A 21,752-nucleotide genomic window follows, 5' to 3' on the forward strand; every position below is an offset into this window, starting at 1 on the left:
TTCACATGCCTTGTGTTTACACATATTGGCTTTTTTGAGCAGCTTACATATTTATTTATTACAAGTTTTTATATAATGCCAACATTTACATATTTTTGCACATTGCACATTCATATCAGTCCCTTCACTCAAGTAGCATACAATCTAATCTCCCTACCTCACATGCAAACATACACATACTGGGGCAAATTACACTTTAAATAAGTTTAACATGTTTACAGGGTTCGTCTTTAGCGCAGGGCAAAAAGGGCAACTGCCCTGGGCCCCATCATTTACAGGGGCCCACAGTAGCTGTCCCTTTCGCCCGGAGCGGCAGGCAGGAGAGCAGCGGCACCTCTGGTGGCAGGGGCGGACCTACCCGACACCCAGTGAGATCCAACAACCCCCCCCCCCCATCATTGGAGGAGGCATGGCACTTTAAATTTTCTAATAGTTTTGTCTGCCGTATACTCGCACGCTTGCTGGGGACCTCACAGCAGCCTTCTGGGAAACCACAACGGCAACCTGTGTACAGCGCCAGCCCACACATCACCCCTGCTGAGACCTTCCACTTCTGCCTCTGCTGTGATCTTCCACTTCTGTGAGTGGTGTGGTTATGTGTGTTAATGTTTGTGTGTGTGTCATATCTGCATGTTTACATGTGTATATGTGCAGTGTCAGTATATGTGTGTGTTTTTTTTCACCACAGGTTTTAATTTTAATCATAGAGGACCAACAGATTCACACCTTCACTCACACACAGAAATACGCACAAACAGAAGTACACACACAGAAATAAGCACACAGAGAAATTCTGGCAAACAGAAATACACAGAAAGACACACACATAGCAATTAGCCGAAAGAGAAATACACACACAGGGAAATACGCACAAAAATAAATCTCCACTGACAACTTTGCTGTGTCGGTCCCAGCCGCACCGAGCGCAGCGGATCTTGGGACTGGCAGCGGCAGCAGGGGCGAATACCCGCAGCTACTACAAGCAATCGGGCGTCTCTAGAGTTGCCCGATACTTGAATTTACATTGCTGACAGTTTCCCCACTCATGTGCGCGTTGGGCGCCGCGCACGAGTGGGAGGAGGGGCAGGGAGTCTAAAGACGCCCTCCCGCTCCTATATGGCTTCCGTCCGGCCGTTCAGGAACGGCCATGGATGGGAGGTGGTTAACCACCCTGGTTTAACTTTCACGTTTTTTTATTTATTGCTAAACGGAATGCACTGGCCAATTCTATTTAAGATTTCCTTGAAACTATCCCATTTTTCTTCAGAGTTCGTATTCAGGAAGATTGCATCCCAATTTATGTCGCCTAGTAGGTTTCTCAGCTTATTAAAGTTAGCCTTCCTAAAATTGAGTGTTTGTGTCTTTCTGACATGTCTGCATTTCCTGGAATTAACTATGAACGTTATCATTCCATGGTCACTGCTCCCTAGGTGCGCCCCAATTTCCACATCTGCAATTAGCTCTGAGTTGTTAGTAATTAATAAATCCACTAGTGCATTTTTCCTAGTGGGTAATTCCACTTATTGTCCCATAAAATTATCCTGGAGAGTGTTCAAGAAGTGATGGGCTCTTCTTGAGTTAGCTGTTTCTAATAATAATTAAAGTCCCCCATAATTATGACATTGCCTTGCCTTGCCTTCCCTCTACTTCTATCTGTGACAATAGTTTAGCCTCTTCCCATTTGTGCTGCCCTAGGCAAGTGTAAACTTGGGCCCCCCCTCCCCAATCTAATCGGTATCGGTGCATCCCTATATATACAGTATATATATATATATGTGTCTATATATATATATAGATATATATATTTAGTATATACAGTAGACCGCAGGGATCTCTGTAGCTGTGTCCAGGTACTCACAGACACGGCACACCACTCCAACGGGGAGCTCGGAGCTCCACAGTCTCCGGCCTGTCCACCGCTGGAGCCATCACACCTCCGCCGGGCCGACCTGAATCCTTGGCCATGCCCATCCCCAGGACGCCGGCCACGCCCACCGCTTAGGCCGACTGACTGCAGGAGGCTGTCCCCGCCCCCAGCCACTTCCTCCTTACGGAGAACGATGCCTTCAAAAACCAGTGCGGCAGTCAGGGGCTCCTTTGGCTATTTCCGCTGACTGCCTCACTGGCATTCTGCCGCCCCCCTGGAAAGGGCTGCTCGAGGCAAATGCCTTGTGGCAGTGGTGTATTTTGATTTTGTGCTGCCCTAGGCAAGACTAAACCCAAGCACCCTCCCATCCCTAATCTAAATTAGTCCCACCCCTTCCTGTTTATTACATTTTGAATAACCTGTCAGTCGCAGGATACATTGCGCAGGGTTCTGACAGGTTGCTCTATCAACGTAGCGGGACGCTCTAGTTCTACCTTTGCAATAGCCACCTTCTCCATTTCTGACTTGATGGGCTCCCTAGTTTTGCAGCTACAATAACCATTCCCTCCTGCCCTGCCATGATTGTGCTAGTCTCTAGTTCTGCAGCTGCAACACCGATCTTCTGCCTTAATATGCTGGGCTGTCTATTTCTGCAGTTACCCATCTTCTGCCTCGGCCGCTGTAGCTTGCCCCGTTCTAGATACATAACCCTGCACGGAGCTTATAAGCTGCACTTCCCCGGACTCACCACCACAGAGGTGCCGATGAGCATGATGACCATCTGGATCTCAGCCCTGGGGTCTTGCGGAAGCTCCTCCGCTGCCTGAAGTAAGAGATTTGGGTGCCGGTTTCCCAGGGAGGTCCGGCGCACGAACTGCCAATGCAACCGGACGAAAGTCACACACACCAATACATTGCCCAGCACGGTGACCAGGAAGTGGAAGGAGATGCAGCCGGCATATATGTAGCAGTAGGCAGCATTAGTGGACAAGTTGGTCTACCAGTCAAAGAAGCACAAGGTCCAGGAGTACTGGCAGTAATTTATGAATATTGTATAATATATATACTTTTTTTTCTCTTACCTGTTTTTTTGGCGCCCCCCTGGAAAGTGCCACCCTAGGCAAATGCCTAGTTTGCCTTGCAGTAGATACACCCCTGCCTCGTGGTACGTACGCCCCTGCCTCTTGCTCCTCCCCAACATTCGGATGCCTGTAGCATATCCCCACCAGTAATTTCTCTTTTTTTTTGCATTCATTTTTATTTCTATCCATAGCAATTCAGCCTTATCCCCTCTCTCCTGTGCTATATCATCACGCACATTCACTGCCAGGTCACTCCTGACATGTTACGTGTGTGTTAAGTTCTTTCCCTCTTTCTCCATTAGTGAGCGGTTCTGGGAAATGCAGCGAGTAGCACTGGCATGTTGATGTCAGCACCACTCTTTCCATGAATACACAGTAAATACAAGGCACCATGGTGACATGCTCTTTACAGGCATGTCCTCAGTGTTTTCGTATTGAAAAAACAAGGTGGAATAGAAGTATTGCAGTGCTGGGCATAAGGTGCGTAAGGCCACATTCACAGTTTGCCATGCATGTGAATGAGCACAAAAGCATAGGCAGCACCATTACTTGTTAATGGCATTGCAAACGCAGTGGGCAAATTGAAATTAATAGGCTGCCCTTTGCTCGCATGGGGCAATATGCTCATAAGCTGTAAACATGTTTTTTGGGGAGGGGTTTAGCAGCTGGCAAGGGTTCTGTTCAAGCCCATGCAAAACTTCTACTGACACCCACCCCCTCCCCTTTGTGAGGTGTAGCTGTAAGGCTAGGAATGCCCCTGCCGCAACTGATTGGGCTGGGAGCCGGAGTTCTATCGAAAGCTCCAACTCATCAAGCTCTCCAACTACCTCACTTCTGGTGCTCAGAAAGACTGGAGCTCTGTACAGTTGCGCTGCGCATGCACGCATAGCGTTTTCAGAATACTTGTCGAGTTTGCCACCGATTGAATATTGTTAAAATGCAGCTGCACAGACCTCCGTCAGTCTTTGTGTTTTGCAGTTTAAGTCGTCTGGTCGAATTCTCCAACTTGCAAGTAACTGGCAGTGAGGTAATTGGAGATTTCGACGAGTTGGAGCATTTGATAGAACACCGGGTCGGTCAGTCACAGTTCTACATGGTCTGGAGGAACTGTATTCACACCAAACCCCCACACATCACTACAGATGAGTAAAGATGAGCCTGGGATTGGCGTGCACCCAGTTCACCCCTGGTTTGTAAGCACTTGTGTCCTGTCTTAATCCCATTATAAACAATATTTCTACGTATACATTGATTATATATATTATGAAATAGTAATTTCCGAACTGCAACACTGCATACAAGATCACGCTAGAAGAAATGACAGCCCAGTGTGACCAGCCAATCTGTTAACATTCACCCTAGGTTCTTTTCATGTTACTACAAATGACAACATCCTGCAGACGGGTACATGTTTGGCTGTAAACAATCACCAGCCATCGCTAGTTCCGTGTTTGAGTCGGACGCTCAGCCACTCCCTGCAGACCGGGGTGCGGTCACATGATCGCCTGCCGGGTGACACCTGATCACTACCGCATCTCTGGACTGTAAGTGCCGTGTATATACTAGAAGTGTGATGTACTGATCTCCCGGAACTGATTGGGGGATATCGGATTGATCATGTGGCTTCACTCAGCTGTCTTGCTGCTGCTTCTTGGACAATGCATAGTAAGTTTTGATACATACACTGATTCCACTGCTGTATCTTGTAGAGCTTCCGTGTTTTACATCGGGGATCAGTATTGGTTTCAGGTGCAGGAGTTAGGCTATAGCTTCACGGAAATGTACGTTTACATTTATTTAGAACTGCACAATCTACCTATACTTGTCCTCAGGAGTGTTATTGCATTGTTGTGATATACTGGAAGACCTGAGGAAGTCTTGTTAATGAAGAGTCTTTAATTCATAATGAGTACTTATTAACAACATCGGTCCTTTTATTTATAAGGAGTACTTATTTACAATATTGCTCCTTTTTATAAGGAGTGCTTGTTAAAGGAGAACTATGGGGTCAGGGCTTTCCCCCATAGTTCTTTGAAGGGTAACGGGAGGACACAAACTAGCGTCCCCCCGTTACCCAAAGCTCAGTATACCGCGAGCTGCAGCTTGCGGTATACTGAGACGCCGCAGCTGTTACGGATCCTGACAATTATGTCTGGATCCGCCCAGCTGCGTGAGTGACAGCTGGCTCTGCCTATCTGGAGGCAGAGCCAGCTGTACCCACCCCCTCCCCCGTCCGTTCCGACGATCGGACAGGGGAGGGGAGAATCCAGTCACTCCCCTGTCACGGCTCTCTGCAGTGACAGGATCGAGAAGTGAGCGAGCGCCGGTATGTGTTCGCTCACTTCCCGATCTACTGAACCGACCTGTGACAGTTTCATTGTCACAGGTCGGCTCAGATTATGAGGCTGAGTGAAAAGCACTCACCTCATAATTCTCCTTTTAAGGCTGGGTTCACACCTGGGCTTTTTTCAGCGCTGATCGAAGCGCTGAAAAACGCTCAAGAAGCAAAATCCTATTCCTATGGGCATGGTTCCCACCTGGGCGTATTTCAGCCCGATTTGTCGCGCTTAAAAACGCCCTATGTGTGAAAAAGTACTTGAGCTTCTTTTTCGCGCGTATGGGCAGATTTCAGCGCGTATCCATTGGTATTCCCGAGTGTGGCTCGGGGTTAATTTGCTGTACCAAAGCGGTAACCCCCGAGCCACACTCGGGAATACAGTGTAGGTCTTACCTTGTCCACGATCCCCGCTGGGTCCTCCGGCCGTTGCTGGCTTCCGGGTTCCGTCTCTTGCGAGCGTCCGCGTCACAGGGGGCGGAACCGGCGGGAAGTTTAAAAGTTAAAAGAATAAAATACGAGAAACAGAAAACATTTTTTAAAAAATCATACCGCCAGGGAGGTTACAAAATGCGTCAAACGAGCGTTTCATTGGACAAAAAAAAAAACGTGCTTCAAACACAAGGTCAAAAACGTGCCTATTAGGAACACCCAGGTGTGAACCCAGCCTTAAAGCATTGGTGTTTTTATAATTATAAGGAGTACTCATTGACTATATCGGTCCTTTTTTTTATTTTTGAGTACTTGTTAACAACATTGGTCTTTTTATTAACAAGTACTCCTTGCTTGGACTTTTACCCTCTTAAACTATACATCACATTGGTATGAAGCTCTGCATACTGATATGAAATCATCTTACATTCAATACTTTAAAAAAAATATGTTTTTCTTTTACTAGTATAGCCCCTACACTACTACATGAGCACTACTACATGTAGAAATGTAGCATTGCAGGAGCTGAAATCAGTCTAGCTGATTTAAAGTTGGCTATTATTTGGTTAATTCCGGGTGTTCTGTTATTGTTTGTTTATGCTTGCTCCTACTTGAGTGTGTGGGGCAGCCAATGAGGAAACATCTTGAGTGTTTGTGCCTCACCATCCAATCACTGGGGGTTTCATGGCCAGTGGTGCATGTTAGGGGCGTGCATAAATACTCAGGGAAATTGCCATGTGCTTAGCCCAGTCCGCCCCGGGCTTAGCCCAGTCCGCCCCGGGCTTAGCCAGTGTGTGAAATGCTCAGTAATGGAAATGCTGTCTATGCCTCAAGCTTTGTGGAGGCCACATCGGGATCCTGGAGAGGTCTGGAGAGGAGAACCTTATGACTACTGGAGGTACCAGGAGCTGATATGGATTTCTGGGTCAAGTCTGGTGTCTCTCCCATGGAGGATCTCATGCCTATCCCTGTTCAGCTGTTGTTCTTTTGCCCAGTGTCAGCCTGTTCTAACAATTCTGCACTGTGGAAGTCTGAAAAGATTAGAGAGTCTGTTCTATTTTTGCCATGGATGTCTGGAGCCCTATACCCTCTCTACCAGTTTGTTCTGCATTAAAGCATTTAAAAAGGCACATAAAGTGACTGGCGCCCAACTTCTTGATCACATGTCCCTTCACTGGCTAAGGATTTGCCCCTGAGAGTGAAATGTCAGCCCTCTTTGCCCTTTGGCGATCCACCTCAGCGGGGCGTTACAATTATTGTTCTTCCACTCCCTGGTGCTTTTGGGTATTAGTTATGTAATGTGCCCAAGCGTTGCAACCTGGGAAGATTATAGTAGCAGAACATTGCTGGGAAATCTCATCTGTATTCTCTAGAGATCTTAGCGAAAGGTATTTTCCTCCCCTGAGATTATGTACATGATCACATGCCCTAGTCACATGTGCCAGAGTTCGGGGAAGTAAAGAGAGATATATTATCTGCCCTTTGTAAAAATAGCCACTGTTAGAAGACTGGGAAAAAAAGAAAAATAAGTAGGGATGCACCGAAATTTCAGCCACCGCAACATAAATAGCCGAAATTGTCACTTTTGGCAAAAAGTGCATCCCTGCTTTCTCCTCCCCGCTGGGTGCTGCTCTATGTCCCAGCGGAGACGAGAGAAACTGTCACAAGAGGCCAAGCAGTGTGGGAGTATAGCGCTGTGAGCAGCTGGCATCTCTCCTCCCCCCAACGCTCAGCCTCCTGTCACAGATCAGGAGAGCGGTGGTGTGGGCGGAGACAGCTGTCAAAAGAGGCTGAGCTCTCCTCCCACACCACCCTGCCTCCTGTGACAGCTGTCAGGATGGAGAGCGGGTACAAACACTCAGCGATCAGTGATCGCTAAGTGTTTGTAAATAATTGAGGACAAAATATGTTTACTGTGTCCCCAATTATGAATGAATGGGAAGTGATCTACATCACTTCCTGTTCATTCATGATTGGGGACACAGTAAACATACTATGTCCACAAGTTAATGAATGAACGGGAACACTTAGTATAGACTGGATTCCTGTTCATTTATAACAGGGACTGCACAAAAAGAGATTGAGGACACAGATCCCTCAATCTCTTTTTTTTTTTTATTTTAAAAGTGAAATATCAGAGGTTTGTTTAGACCCCCCAAATTTCCCAGAAGCCCCCAACAATAAAGTAAAAAAATAAAAAATATTCAATAAAAATGAATAAATGAAGTAAAAAAAATAAAATAAATAAAAATAAAATATTTAAAACATTTGAAAAAGAAAAAAATTTTTTGGGTTTTGGCCTGACATTTTTTATTTTAATTTCGGTTTCGGATTTACAATTTTCTGTTCGGTGCACCTCTAAAAATAAGGTATGCAAAGAATAAAAAGCCTGCAATTTGTATAAGTATGTGTTTTGTAGATTGTTATTACTAAACATTTCTACAGATGTATTTGTTGTCATTACAAAGATATGGGTAAAGTTCCTCTTTAACAACATTGGTTCTCTTATTTATATGGAGTACTTGTTAACCATATCGTTCCTTTTATAAGGAGTACTTGTTAATGATATCAGTCCTTTTATTTGAAAGGAGAACTTGTTAGCATCAGTCCTTTTATTTCTAAGGAGTACCTGTTTGTGATGGATTAGGGGTAATCTGATGTAAACAGACACATGTACGTTTAAATCTGACTCCCTTTAGACCCAACATGGGCCCATACAGCCCAGTTTTTTCCTCCATTGCAAATCTTGACAAGCGGGGGATCTGTTGATCACAACAGACACCACCTGTGTGAAAGGAACCAAAAGTATTTTACGGTGAGTACCAAAAATCATAATCAAACTTATTTTTTTATTTATATGTACAAGATAAACAACACCCTGTAGAAATATCATTCTTTGGTGTTAAAAAAATTCTAATGATCGTTTTGATTTTTTTAAAGGAAATTTCTGCAAGAACATTTGAAATAGACAACAACAAGAATTGTTTTCGCAAAGATGGAAAGCCATTCCGATATATTTCAGGAAGCATTCATTATTCACGTGTTCCACGCTTTTATTGGCGAGATCGCTTACTGAAAATGAAAATGGCAGGATTGGATGCAGTCTACACGTAAGAACTTACTTTAAAACGTTTGTTTTAGACAGTTCATTTATGCTAAGTGCTTTGTGTGAAGGAGTAATGCTTGGTTATAAATAAAGCAGGAATTAAACATCTTAGCACCTAGCCATTAAAGGCATATGGCATTGGTGCCCTGTTAGAAGGTGTGAGTAATGCGTAGCAGCAGGGTGTATTTTCCCTTTTATTCCTGTCTGTGGTAAAAAGGAACCCTTAAGTGGAAAAGTGAATTCCTGCTAGATTTTAAGCTCTCACAAACAGGTCCCTTCTACCTCCTGAACTGAAATTGTATTGTTAATTGTATTGTCTCCCTCAGTTTTGTAAATGCTGTGCAAACTGTTGGCGCTATATAAATCCTGTATGATAATAATAATTACTGACCGAAAATAATTACCGTATTTTGCGCTCCATAAGGCACACCGGACCATAGGACGCAGGGAGGTCCGGTGCACGCCTTATGGAGCACTGAACAGACCGGAGCTTCTGTCACAGCTTCTGTGACAGAAGCTGCAGTTAGTGACCGCTGAGACAGGTGGCGCTGTGATTACAGCGCCACGGTCTCAGTGATCACACAGAGCAGACGAAGAACGTCCGTTCTTCGTCTGCTCTAGGGGCTCTATGGTGATCTCGATCGCCGCTGCTCGGTTTTAATAAGAGTGATCTGATTGGATCACTCGTATTAAACGAACAGTGGCTCCTACTGTACATTTAGTTCTGCTTTAGCAGGGCTAAATGTACACAAAACTACGCCAGGTGCCCGAAACTGCATGTCTCGGGCGTCGGGCGATAGGGATTCATCCATAAGACGCACACACATTTTCCCCCGCCTTTTGGGGGGAAAAAAGTGCGTCTTATGGAGCGAAAAATACGGTATGTTCTTATCAGTTGTCCTGACTGTTTACTGTTTGCATGCTTGTTCTAGGTCAGTGACTCCTTTAAAGGGAATTATTAAAGTGGACCTTTACCCATATCTTTAACCACTTTCGGGCCGCAATACGTCTATAGACGGTGGCCCGTTAAAGTGGTTAAAACAAGAACACGGCTGCTGCAGCAGCTGTGTTCTTGGTACCGCTTTTAACAGCCAGCGATGGCTGTTAATGTACAAGCGATCCGGCCTCTACAGCCGCCGGATCGTTTGTACCGTGCCGCGGCCGCCGTTGTCTTCCCTGGGCACCGCTGTCCCCGTGCGGCTCCCAGGAGCGGCTCAGCGGGTCTCCCCGCAATGATGGGAGAGAGATTCAGTGGCTTCCAGCCGCTGATCTCTCCTCTGATCACTGGACCCAGAATTGATGTGCATTACATCACTGCCGGTGCCACTGTACACAGTCTCCGGCTCTTAGAGCCAGGAGATGAAGCTGGGGAAGCAGATCTCTGCTTTCTCAGCTTCTTTGGGGTCCCTCGGTGACATCAGGGGTCTTTCAGACCCCTAATGTCTCCATAAAGAGGACCTGTCACACCTTATTGGCTATTACATAGGGGGCTTGTTAGCCCCCTATGTAATAGCAATAGGGTTAGTGTAAAAAAAAATAGTGTTTAAAAGTTATAAAAATGAAAGTAACATAAAAGAAAAATTAAAAAATGCAAAAAATGTTTTTAAGTCCCCGCCCCCCACATGCACGCACATAAACACGCGTCGGTGCACCTATGTGCAAAAACAACAATTGCGCTACACATGTTAAATATCGCCATGAGTGAGAGCAATAACTCTAGCACTGTCTTTTTTTTAGTGATTTCTTGATTGCCAGGTGTGACAGTAATCAGGCCTGGGTGTGGCTAGAGAAATTGAACTCGGGTGTGATAAACCAGAGTTAAGTTATGTTTTAACAGAGGGGAGGGAAAGACTTTTTCACACAGGGCCATGTGTGTTTGGATTTTTTTTTCCCTTAATAATAAAATAATAATAAAAATAACTTGTGTTATCTTTGACTAATATTTAAATTTGTTTGATGATCTGAAACAACCTAAAATCCCTAAGATCCCATTATAACTTTATGGTACTCTGTGATGTCCTACATCTTGAATAACACCCAAGGCCACCTAGGCAGCACGTGACAATGCATGTGTTTGGGTTCACAGCTGTGCATTGCGATGTGCTGTGGTTAAAAAAAAAATTACTGCTGGTTCATTATGACTTGCGTTGCATTGGATGAGCCATCTTACCACAACACAAGGAAGTGTGGATTCGGCCTTACTGCCCTTTATCCAAAATGCCGCAACTTTAAGTCCTGTTCAGTAATCTGTATTTTGACATAAAAATTTATGAATGGTATAATGGTTTGTAAATAGAACTTGTATACTGGTGCTTTACATGCTAATACATATTTGTTTGTCATTCCAGGTATGTACCATGGAACTTTCATGAGCAAAAGCCTGGTGTCTATAATTTTTCTGGAGATCATGATATTGAAACATTTTTGAAGATGGCTAATGAAATTGGATTGTTAGTGATACTGAGAGCAGGTCCCTACATATGTGCAGAATGGGATATGGTAAATGTTTTATACATTTTTCTAAAGATAGTGTTGTAGGTCAAGGCCTTTATTATACAACAGTGTTATACATCAACTTTCTTTTAATTATGGTAACAATCTTAATGAATATACAAATATCCAAAAGCGTGGATTAATTTCACACTTATTTTTTCATTCATTTAGAACGGTGGTTATCAACATGTGTAACCTCGGGACCCGTGTTTGTCCTTGGTCATTAAGTCGGGACCCAAGTTGCACTGCAGTGGAATGCATGGCATTGCGGTACTGCACGTTCCTATGCGGGCAATAGAATTCAAATGAATGTAAGTGGGATTGCGTGGTACAGTGCGTTAATCGCACGCAACTGTGTGGTTAACGCACTGTACTAGTGTGAATGGGCCCTCAAAAACACTGACAGGCACACACGACCACATACGCAATCTCGCAGACAGACATTCTCACACGCATGCACTCCAAAAAAAATTATGTGTTTTTTTTTTTTAAATCCACCCAGTCTCCCTATCTTACTCAGTGGATCCTCAGCCTGGGGTCCTGTGTGGGCTGCTGTGCCGTGATGGAGCTCTATTCATATGTGCATCCACTTGTACAGCTCATTTGCACACCCTGTAGAGGTGCCAGGAGCCAGAATGTTACATCACACGCGAGGCAGCTGTAAGCAATGCACTTATGGATGGAGCTTCCTCATAGCCCTAGCGCACCCCACCTCAAGCTGGCACTTGGCAGCATATTTTGAATGGCTGCTTGGCGCGAGAACGGACTGCGCTATGGGAAGGCTGAAGAGCCTCTCGCCTAGAAAAGTGGAAGGCATGCAGGGACCCACTGAACATGGGGTTGCGACCCACTTTTGGGTCATGACCCACCAGTTGAGGACCAAGGATTTAGAACACCATAATTTTTCCAGTTTTAATAAAATGTATGCAGTTCAATTCCAGTGAATACCCTTAAATGGTACAGAGGTAAGTGGTAAACTGACAAAGGAAATAAAGACAGCTTGTGCTGCAATACTTGCCTTCAACCTGAAACTGTCCCCCACAGTACCCTTTGTCCGCCACAAGATGTCCCCTTGCACACTCAACCTGGAAAACTCAGAATATACTGTGAGTGCAGGGAGTCACCATGGCACCCTTCATTCACAGTGTACTGATGCAGAGCAGTGCTCACATTCAAATAGAAACTGCTGTGTTTGACATGAATGTCCGTTGAGACGAGCCCTTAGAAAAAAAAAAAAAAAATGGAAAAGCTAAGAACATTTTCAGCAATTACAGAAAAATACCTGTTTCATCTTGCGATGATTACAGTGTCTTCATAACCTCTTTTGCAGTAAACTGATATATTAGATAATCAATTTTCCCAGCTATCTTTTCTGAACTACAAAAGAAGAAATCCCTATGTAATAGTGATGTGGAGAGAAGGAGGTTGTAGTTCAAATTCAGGAGCGCAGCCTAGTTTGACAAAGTTGCTGCTCCTTCATTAATATAGTACATTGAGTGAGCATTGTCACTATAGGACAGGAAGTGTTACTCACAGGATCACAAGGTAAACATAAAGGAAAAAAAGGCTAAACAATTAATACAGGACTGCTAAGTTGCAATATATTGCATTTATTTTTTGTGGTTTATATATGCTTTAAAGCTGACCTTTACTCCATATCTGTTTAAAATCACAACAAACTTGTTAACAAACTTTTTTCTAAACTTTAGAAAAGTTTTTAGAAAAAAGTAAAAAAAAAGTATTAATAAAAAAATATATATATTCATAATGTGTAATTGGATTTTTAGTCCACTTACACTTACTGGGGTGCAGGTCCTCTCCTGTCTCTAAGTGTTAAGGTGCCCATACACCTTACGATGATCGAACCGTCATACGATTTTCGTACGACGGCCCCATCCTGCCCCGATTATCGCAAGGTTCAATCAGCGGTAGTTATAAAAAAACACCTGGACGACTTGCGGTAATTGACCACACTTATTTTCGTTTGCATGTTTGTTAATCGTACGACTTTTGACGGACGGAAACGCCACCAACCATGCGAACATCATACGATCGACCAAAGTTTTCAAACATGCTTGGCCGTCAAAAGTCGTACGATTGTACAGTACTATCGGTCGGACACTCTATTCACATGTTACGATTGTCGTACGACAAGTCGATCGCACACGATTATCGTACGATAATTGTAAGGTGTATGGGCACCTTTATACTTTCATATCCCTGATTTAGCAACATCTTGGGTGTGCATGCGCTTTCAGAAAATATATGGTTTGGGGGGTCTTTTACAAACGCTAGCAACGCAGCAGTTGAAAATCAAATCAATAGGAAAAAATTGCAGAAAATTCAAAAAGGGCTTGGCCAGCTGATTTGAAAAATGTTCCGGAGGGCTTGGCAGCGAAAGGGTTAATGGTGGCAGTGTTGAGGTGAAGGGATTATTTCCTGTTCTACTGCCTGTTAACCCCTAGCAGCTTAACTTTTGTAAAGGTAGATACCCTGCGGGTTGTATGAGAGAATTTATTAGATTCCCCCATCCATGCTAAATACCGCGCATAGAGGAATCTCTGCGGACAGCTACTGTATTCAGCAGCTGCTGCTCCGCATGTGGCCGCTAAATACACGAACAGTGCTTGCATCTGATTGGCTGCAGTCAGTTTAGCCAATCATTTTCCACCTGGCTGCTGTGACAAAAGACGATTGAAAAATGTTCTTTTGTTGAAGGAGGTTGTGCCGACATGGCTACCCGCATCTTGAATTTCTGTGATACAGAACGAATCAGCTGAAATGTAACTTCTGGATGGCTAGCTTTTGTAATGCTGGTTGAATTGCTTACAAATTTCAAGTCATGTGTGAGTGACCTTGCTGGGAAACTAATCAATACATACATCGATCAGCCATAACATTATGACCACCCACCTAATATTGAGTAGGTTCCCCTTTAGCCGCCAAAACAGCCCTGACCCATCGAGGTATGGACTCCACTAGACCTCTGAAAGTATGCTGTAGTATCTGGGACCAAGCCATCAGTAGCAGATCCTTTAAGTACTGTAAGTTGCAAGGTGGGGCCTCCATGGATCAGACTTGTTTTTCTAGCACATCCCACAGATGCTCGCTTGGATTGAGATATTAAGAATTTGGAGGACAAGTCAATACCTCGAGCTTGTTGTTGTTGTGTTCCTCCAAACCATTCTTAAAATATTTTTTTGTAGTACACGGGTGTATGCTGTTTCCATGAAGGGGTGTACTTGGTCAACAACAATGTTTAGGTAGTTTGTACGTGTAAAAGTAACATCCACATGAATTGCAGGACCCAAAGTTTCCCAGCAGAACATTACCCAAAACATCACACTGCCTCTGCTGGCTTGCCTTCTTCCCGTAGTGCAGCCTGGTGCCATCTCTTCCCTAGATAAGCGACACACAAGCATCCGGCCATCCAGATGATTTAAAAGAAAATGCGATTCATCTAGAGCTGCAGCTAACGATTATTTTCAAAATCGATTAGTTAGCCGATTATTAAGTTCACAGACCAGGCCACTTTTTTTTCATTGCTCCGTGGTCCAGTTCTGATGCTCATGTGCCCAATGTAGGTGCTTTTGGTGGTGAAAATGGGGCAGCATGGGCACCCTGACTGGTCTGTGGCTACTTTTTCATCATTTTGATCTACAGTTACTCTTCTGTTGGATTGGACTACATGGAGCATCCTTAGCTCCCCATGTGCATCAATGAGCCCTGGCCACCCACGACCCTATCATGTTTTCTTTCCTTGAACCACTTTTGGTCCCACACACTTCCAGGTGCATTTGTAACGACATAATCAGTGTTATTCACTTCATCTGTCAGTGGTCATAATGTTATGACTTCATCTGTCTGTATAACTGAACTTTCTTTTGTTTTCTTGCAGGGAGGATTACCTCCTTGGCTTTTAACAAAGAAGTCTATTGTTCTCCGGTCTTCTGATCCAGGTATTCTGAATTCTTAAACTTGACTTAATTATTTTCCAAAAGTCTTTTTTTATATGAGATCCTTTTGTAATTCTATTTATTTCTTAATGTTTAGCCCACTTTCCATTCTATTTAGCTCAATAGCTTCATACTTGTAATGCTGTGTTTGTAATTGTTTATTTTTATTTGATTCATCTGATTAAAAGCGTAAGAGATTTTTCTAATAAACTTCCATGCATACACAGTTTAATTAGTAAGTTCTGGCTGTAAATGGTATGTTTCTGAAAGCCACTTTCTGAAAGCAACATTTCAAACATGTATTTTCTAAAATAACCTTTGCTGATTTATTTATTTTTTTTTAACTAAATGTTTGAATATTTAGACCTATCAAGTAAATGCTGCTTAATTATTTTTTTTTTTACATCGTAACACTATGCTCAAACTACGGCCCACCAGTTGCCATAAACTGGCCGCTGCAATTAGAAGGCCTTGCATGATCACACATATGTAAGTAAAATTACCAGATGAGAGCATTAGTTCCACTCCCACAGACAACACTACTAGGAAGGGGGCTTTCTGAATCCCACTGAAGGTGCCCATAGACCTTACAACCATCGCAAGATTTTGTCTTGCGATGGTTGTAAGGTAATTAAAAAAACATACGATCTGCCCATCTTGGACAGGCAGATCGTACTTGCGATCATTGCAAGCCTGCCCCGCTTAGGGGCGGGCTTGCGATGACCGCAATGCTGAACGAGCAGTGTGCGCTTGCGCACACGGGCCCGTGCGGCAGTTATCTTACGATCATGCCACAAATCAGCCGTAAATCGTTCGATTCTCGGCTGGTTTTCAAACATGTTCGTAAGACAAAAAAGTCGCGCGACCGTACAGTAGAAACGGTTGCATGCCTTCCACACACCTTGTGATTATTGTACGATCGCGGGATTTCCTGCGATTATCGTACGATCATCGTAAGGTGTGTGGGCACCTTTACACTGATAAGGCGCCATTCTCCCCACTGATCTCCTTTCTTTTTTTTTTATTCCCACTGACATAAGGGTATTCTTTACTACCTCTGTCCACTGACGTAGGGGCATTTTTTACTCCTACTTATCTCCTAAGCTGGGGCATGTCTCTGTACTACTGACCACAGTGCAGCCCACAGCCAGTCAGAAAGAGGTCTGGCCTTTTTTATTTTTAAGTATGAAGACTGCTCTATTAACAGAATATAATAACAAAAGAGAAGGGGATGGGATTTGTTTTTATCAAGTATTTGAATACATCGGTAAAACTATTAATCCAGCTTTTGAATAAAAGGTCGAAAAGATGTTGGAGGGTAAAATCACATCCCAAACAAAAATTAAAATTAATCATTTCCCACTAGAAAGGTAAGTGTATGCAGTCTTGTTTTGCAAGTATGTTTTTCATACACGTGACCCTGTGCTGACATGGTCATTTAAATGACCATGCACCTCATGGTACATACACCGGTAAAAAATAAAAAAAATCCTAATGCAAGTTTCTGATAAAATATGCACATTTCATATATGATCACTTAACATAGTTTAACACAACACATTTTTTCCCGGCCCCAACATAGCCTTAAGGTGCCCATACACCTTACGATTATCGTACGCGATCGACTTTTCGTACAACAATAGTAACGTGTGAATAGAGTGCCCGACCGATACTACTGTACAACCGTACGACTTTTGACGGTTAAGCATGTTTGAAAACTTTGGTCGATCGTGCGATGTTCGCATGGTTGGTGGTGTTTCCGTCCGTCAAAAGTCGTACGATTTAACACTGCGCATGTGCAAACTAAAATAATTGCGGTCAATTACCGCAAGTCGTCCAGGTGTTTTTTTTTAACTACCGCTGATTGAACCTTGTGATAATCGGGGCAGGATGGGGCCGTCGTACGAAAATCGTCCGATGATCGAACGACGGTTCGATCATCGGACGAAAAGTATCGTTCGATAATCGTAAGGTGTACGACTTTTGACGGACGAAACGCCAGCAACCATTGCGAACATCGTACGATCGACCAAAGTTTTCAAACATGCTTGACCGTCAAAAGTCGTACGATTGTACAGTACTATCGGTCGGGCACTACATTCACACGTTACGAATGTCGTACGAAAAGTCGATCGCATACGATTATCGTACGATAATCGTAAGGTGTATGGGCACCTTAGGGTAGTAACTTAGATGGAGGGAAGTGGAGAGTTGCTAATTGGATAAGGTTGGTGGAGGAGTGATCAGATATAGTGTGTTGTTGGTGGGACAGGATACTTGCGTAAAGGTCATAGATCTACGGGACTAGGAGGAGGTGTAGGGTGACAGTCTCATTGTCACAGGTCGGCTCTAACTATTAGAATGATTGCAAATCACTCACCTCATAGTTCTCCTTTAAGTAAACAGCAGAGAGTTAAATAACAGTATTAGAGGGACCATTTAGGCTGTTTGTTTAATGTTCTATACAAAGTGCTCAGCGCGAGCAGCAATATTCTAATTATTTAAAAATACATAAGCAAAATTAACATAATTATACAATGTCTCTGGAAAACCAAATGTTCAATAAAGGTTTTTTCTCTATGATGGATCCTCTCTCATCTGTGTACACAAGTGATTCAAAAGTGATTTTTGGAAAGGCTATTTTTTTGCACAGCTGCTGTTGAGGGTCATTTTTTTTGGAGAATATTATGTTTGTTTAATGTAGCCTAAAATCACTTATTTAATATTTTCAAGAAACATGAAGGGGTTCTATTATTATGTTTTTTTATTTTATTTTTTATTTTTTTAAGATTATCTCCAGGCTGTGGATAACTGGATGAGTGTATTCCTTCCCAAGATAAAACCCCTTCTTTATCAAAATGGGGGTCCTATTATTACCGTGCAGGTAAACATAGGTTTCTCATTTCCATATAATAAAGTTTTATTTAGATATTTAGTTTTAATTAAATCTAACTCCTATTAACACATTGTCTATGACTGCTTTTAATACATGCTTATTTTAACAGGTTGAAAATGAGTATGGAAGCTACTTTACTTGTGATTACAATTATCTTCGACATCTGATGAAGCTCTTCCGTCAACATTTAGGGGATGAAGTGATTTTATTTACAACGGATGGCTCGGGTCTACCTTATGTCAGATGTGGATCCATTGAAGGCTTATATACAACTGTAGATTTTGGGCCAGGTTAGTAAAAAACAAAAACAAAACATGTCTCTGTGTATTAGGCGTCATGTGAACAGGCACATGAGGCCATATAGCGTAAATTACAGGCATATTTCCATGTCCGGTATACAATGCTGCTGTGTACAGACGCCCATAGTATTGAGCCAGTAGTATTGAGCCAGTAGGTGGCTGTACGTGGATTTATGTTGCTCTTTAGGTAAACCCGCTCATGTAAACAGGCCTTTTTCAATATCCCATATCACCACTCACTGCACTCCCTCCTTCAAATAGTTTTTTTTAAATTCCCCTAAATGTGTGTCAATGATGTACACAGGTAGGCACGAAAGGACATACAGGTTTGTCATCCCAGAACAGTAGGGCAGTGGACTGGTTGTTTATATGAAGGTGCAGAAGTGGTTAAACCATGTCATGCTATTCTAACATCAGAATATGCTGTTTTATACTGATCAAAGATGCAGGAAATACAAGATTCTCACTGTGGGGACGTATCAATTTTTCTGCAAGTTGCATAAATGGATACGCACATGTTACATATAACCGCTAACGTCGGAGTATGAGCAATAATTGTAGGGAGCTCAATCATTAAAAACCCTAAACTGATGAGTGGTAAAAGCTTTTAAAGTGTCGCCAATTTTGGGTATGCTATTTATTTATTTTTGTTAATTTTGTAGGCGGATGCAATTTTAAGGCTTGGCATGTTTGGTGTCTATTTACCCAACGTGACCCCATATTTTACCAAAAAATTAGGTACTAATGTTTCATAACATAACAAAAACAAGGTTTATTTTTTCAAAATTTTCGGTACGTTTTTCTTTTATATAGTAAAAAATAGGAAGGTTTCCCCTGCTTCACTGTTTCAACAAACAAAAATAATCCTTACTTGTGGTTTATATTGGCTTTTTTCTTCAGGAACCAATGTAACAGCGGCCTTTGAAGTTCAGCGATTCAGCCAACCACGTGGACCACTGGTAAGAATACATTTGCTTAATCTTAGTTATTTGAGTGCAATTTATTGCAGCAATGTTAGCCAACCTCATACTCAGATACTATCAACCCCCCTCCTCATGTGAAGCTCAACTCAAATTCATCCAACAAATTCACACCCTTAAGGTGCCCTTACACCTTACAATTATCTGCTGATTTTTCGTCCGAAAATCTGCCAGTTGATGGGAAGTGCACAGCCGCAATTACTGTACAAGTGGCAGATTTTCGTCTTTCAAGCAGGCTAGAAAATTTTTGTCTAATTGGATGAATATTGACCGATTTAGTGGCGTTTTTGTACAACAAAAATCTCAAGATGAAAATTGCACATGCTCAAACGAAAATTTGGTTGTTCGATCGACGAAAATCGGCCAGTTAGTGGTGCTGAGGAACGATAATTGCAAACTACATTGGTCTGTTCATGATGGGCTGTTTGAACGAAAATTTAACGAGAGTAAGATGTCGGGACAAAAAGTTGTACAATGGTTGTAAGGTGTATGGCTACCTTTACACTGACTCCCAATGCCCCCATTACATTAGCGCTCAGTATAAATGCCCCTCTTATATTGGTGGTCAATGTAAATGTCCCTATTAAATTTTTGTGGACTTGTGAAATAATGAGAATAGCACCCTGAATGTAATTGTATACATTTTTCGTTAATTTGGGCTTAGGTGGCACAACATGTCACACCCAGCTTGTAAAGCTTCACCTGGTTCTGGGCATACTGTATGATCTACTGAATATGTAAAGGGTTTAAGTCTGAGTGGGTGGGAATTGCTATTGTAGTTGGTGCTTTATGGTTTATTGTGTTGGCTTTGATGCATGTCTAGGAGGAATCTCTAGGCAAAACCTTTCTAATTAGTTTTGGATAGAGTGGGAAGGGCTGGACCCTCTGTCAAGTGCTGTATTTTCTTTTTTTTTTTATTATTGACGTAACCTCTCTATATTGTTTAAGTGACCATTATGTCTAAAAAAAAAAAAAGTAAGAGAAAATCCCAAATGTTAGAGTTGTCCCTATAACAAGCAGTAAGGGGAACTCTTCCAATGTGAACACTTTTGGCTTCAGTTCTACTTCAAAGATTTAACTAGTATTACCATCCTCATGCTTATTATTTAGGAGAACTGAATGAGTCGGAGGGGGGTGACTCCCTCTAAGCCTAGCTGTTTTATTTAGATGTTGATTTCCAATTAGGCCTGGTTCACACCTGTACTTTTTGTAGTGCGTTCAACGCTCTACGAAGCTCTACAAAACGCTCAAACATGAAAATCCCATTGTTTTCTATGGGTATGGTTCACACCTTGCCGTATTTCAGCCCGTCTGAACGCGCTACAAAACGGCCTACGCCTGAAAAGGTACATGAGCTTCTTTGCGGCGTTTTTGTAGCGCGTTTCCATTGGGATACAGCCAAGTAGCCCTCAGAAACGCGCGTTTGTCGCCGCGAATCGCGGTAAAAACGCGCGTCACGAAACGCCTAGGTGTGAACAGAGCCTTAGAGAGTGAGTGTGGAAGAAAAGATCATCTGCTATGCCCACTCTTTTGAAGTTCCATAATTCTCAGTAAATCGTGCCATAGGGGCACTTTCTATTATTTATTTGCAAAATAAAGATCTCTTTATAAATTGTTAAAAAAAGATACAATATCAGTTTAACCTCTTCTTGCACACAGAATGTAAATTAACATCCCCCTCCCTGTTTCCCATGCTGTGGAAGGGGATATTAATGCCCTGGTTGTGGGTAGCTCCACACTCTGGAGATCACTCTGATGGTGTGGAGGGACCACATTCTCCATTGTCACCAATTAGGTTTCTTGCTTAATTAATCCTTGTATTGCCTTATCATAATATATATATTTTTAAACATAAAGTACAAGAAGTTACTCAGTCATACTTTTCAATTATTGACCCTTTTTAACTGCCACCTCTAGTAAGGTTTAGCCCATTTTACTGAATTAGAATGTAAATAGAATGTATTTTGGCCCTTACTATTCTCTATGTTTGACTATGAGTACTATAGAATGTACTGTTTTATATGCAACAGCAGATGCTTTCCTGTTGAGAAAGTCTGAATTAGTGCAACTAATGAGCAACATAGATAAGGGAAATAAATACAGGAACTGTATTTTGAAAAGAACATGCTGCTCTCTTAACCTTAACGTGACACTAAACTCAGGAGTTATATCTTAAAAAGGCATTCAAGTACTTTAACTATTAACAAAACTGTAGCTTATTTGTGTATCGCTCAGCTGTAGATCCTCAAACCATCTCTGAATTCATGCGGACACTGTCCTTCCTTCTGGAGAGTGGCTACTTTTGT

The 21,752-nt window shown here is 42.6% G+C and overlaps 1 protein-coding gene across 1 annotated transcript in view; it reads left to right on the forward strand.

The window, feature by feature from the left end:
- Positions 1–4,440: 4,440 nt before the first annotated feature.
- The window catches only part of GLB1 (galactosidase beta 1), a 41,058-nt gene continuing 23,746 nt past the window's right edge, over positions 4,441–21,752 (forward strand). Inside the window, exons 1-7 of the mRNA XM_018572711.1 lie at positions 4,441–4,614; positions 8,657–8,826; positions 11,171–11,321; positions 15,214–15,274; positions 18,061–18,155; positions 18,277–18,457; positions 19,367–19,425. Of these exons, the coding sequence (XP_018428213.1) occupies positions 4,567–4,614; positions 8,657–8,826; positions 11,171–11,321; positions 15,214–15,274; positions 18,061–18,155; positions 18,277–18,457; positions 19,367–19,425 (765 nt within the window). The 5' untranslated portion in view covers positions 4,441–4,566. The remainder of the gene's footprint in view (positions 4,615–8,656; positions 8,827–11,170; positions 11,322–15,213; positions 15,275–18,060; positions 18,156–18,276; positions 18,458–19,366; positions 19,426–21,752) is intronic.

This window comes from Nanorana parkeri, unplaced genomic scaffold (genome assembly GCF_000935625.1).
Source record: "Nanorana parkeri isolate BGI_ZX_2015 unplaced genomic scaffold, ASM93562v1 scaffold2112, whole genome shotgun sequence".
NCBI lineage: Eukaryota > Metazoa > Chordata > Amphibia > Anura > Dicroglossidae > Nanorana > Nanorana parkeri.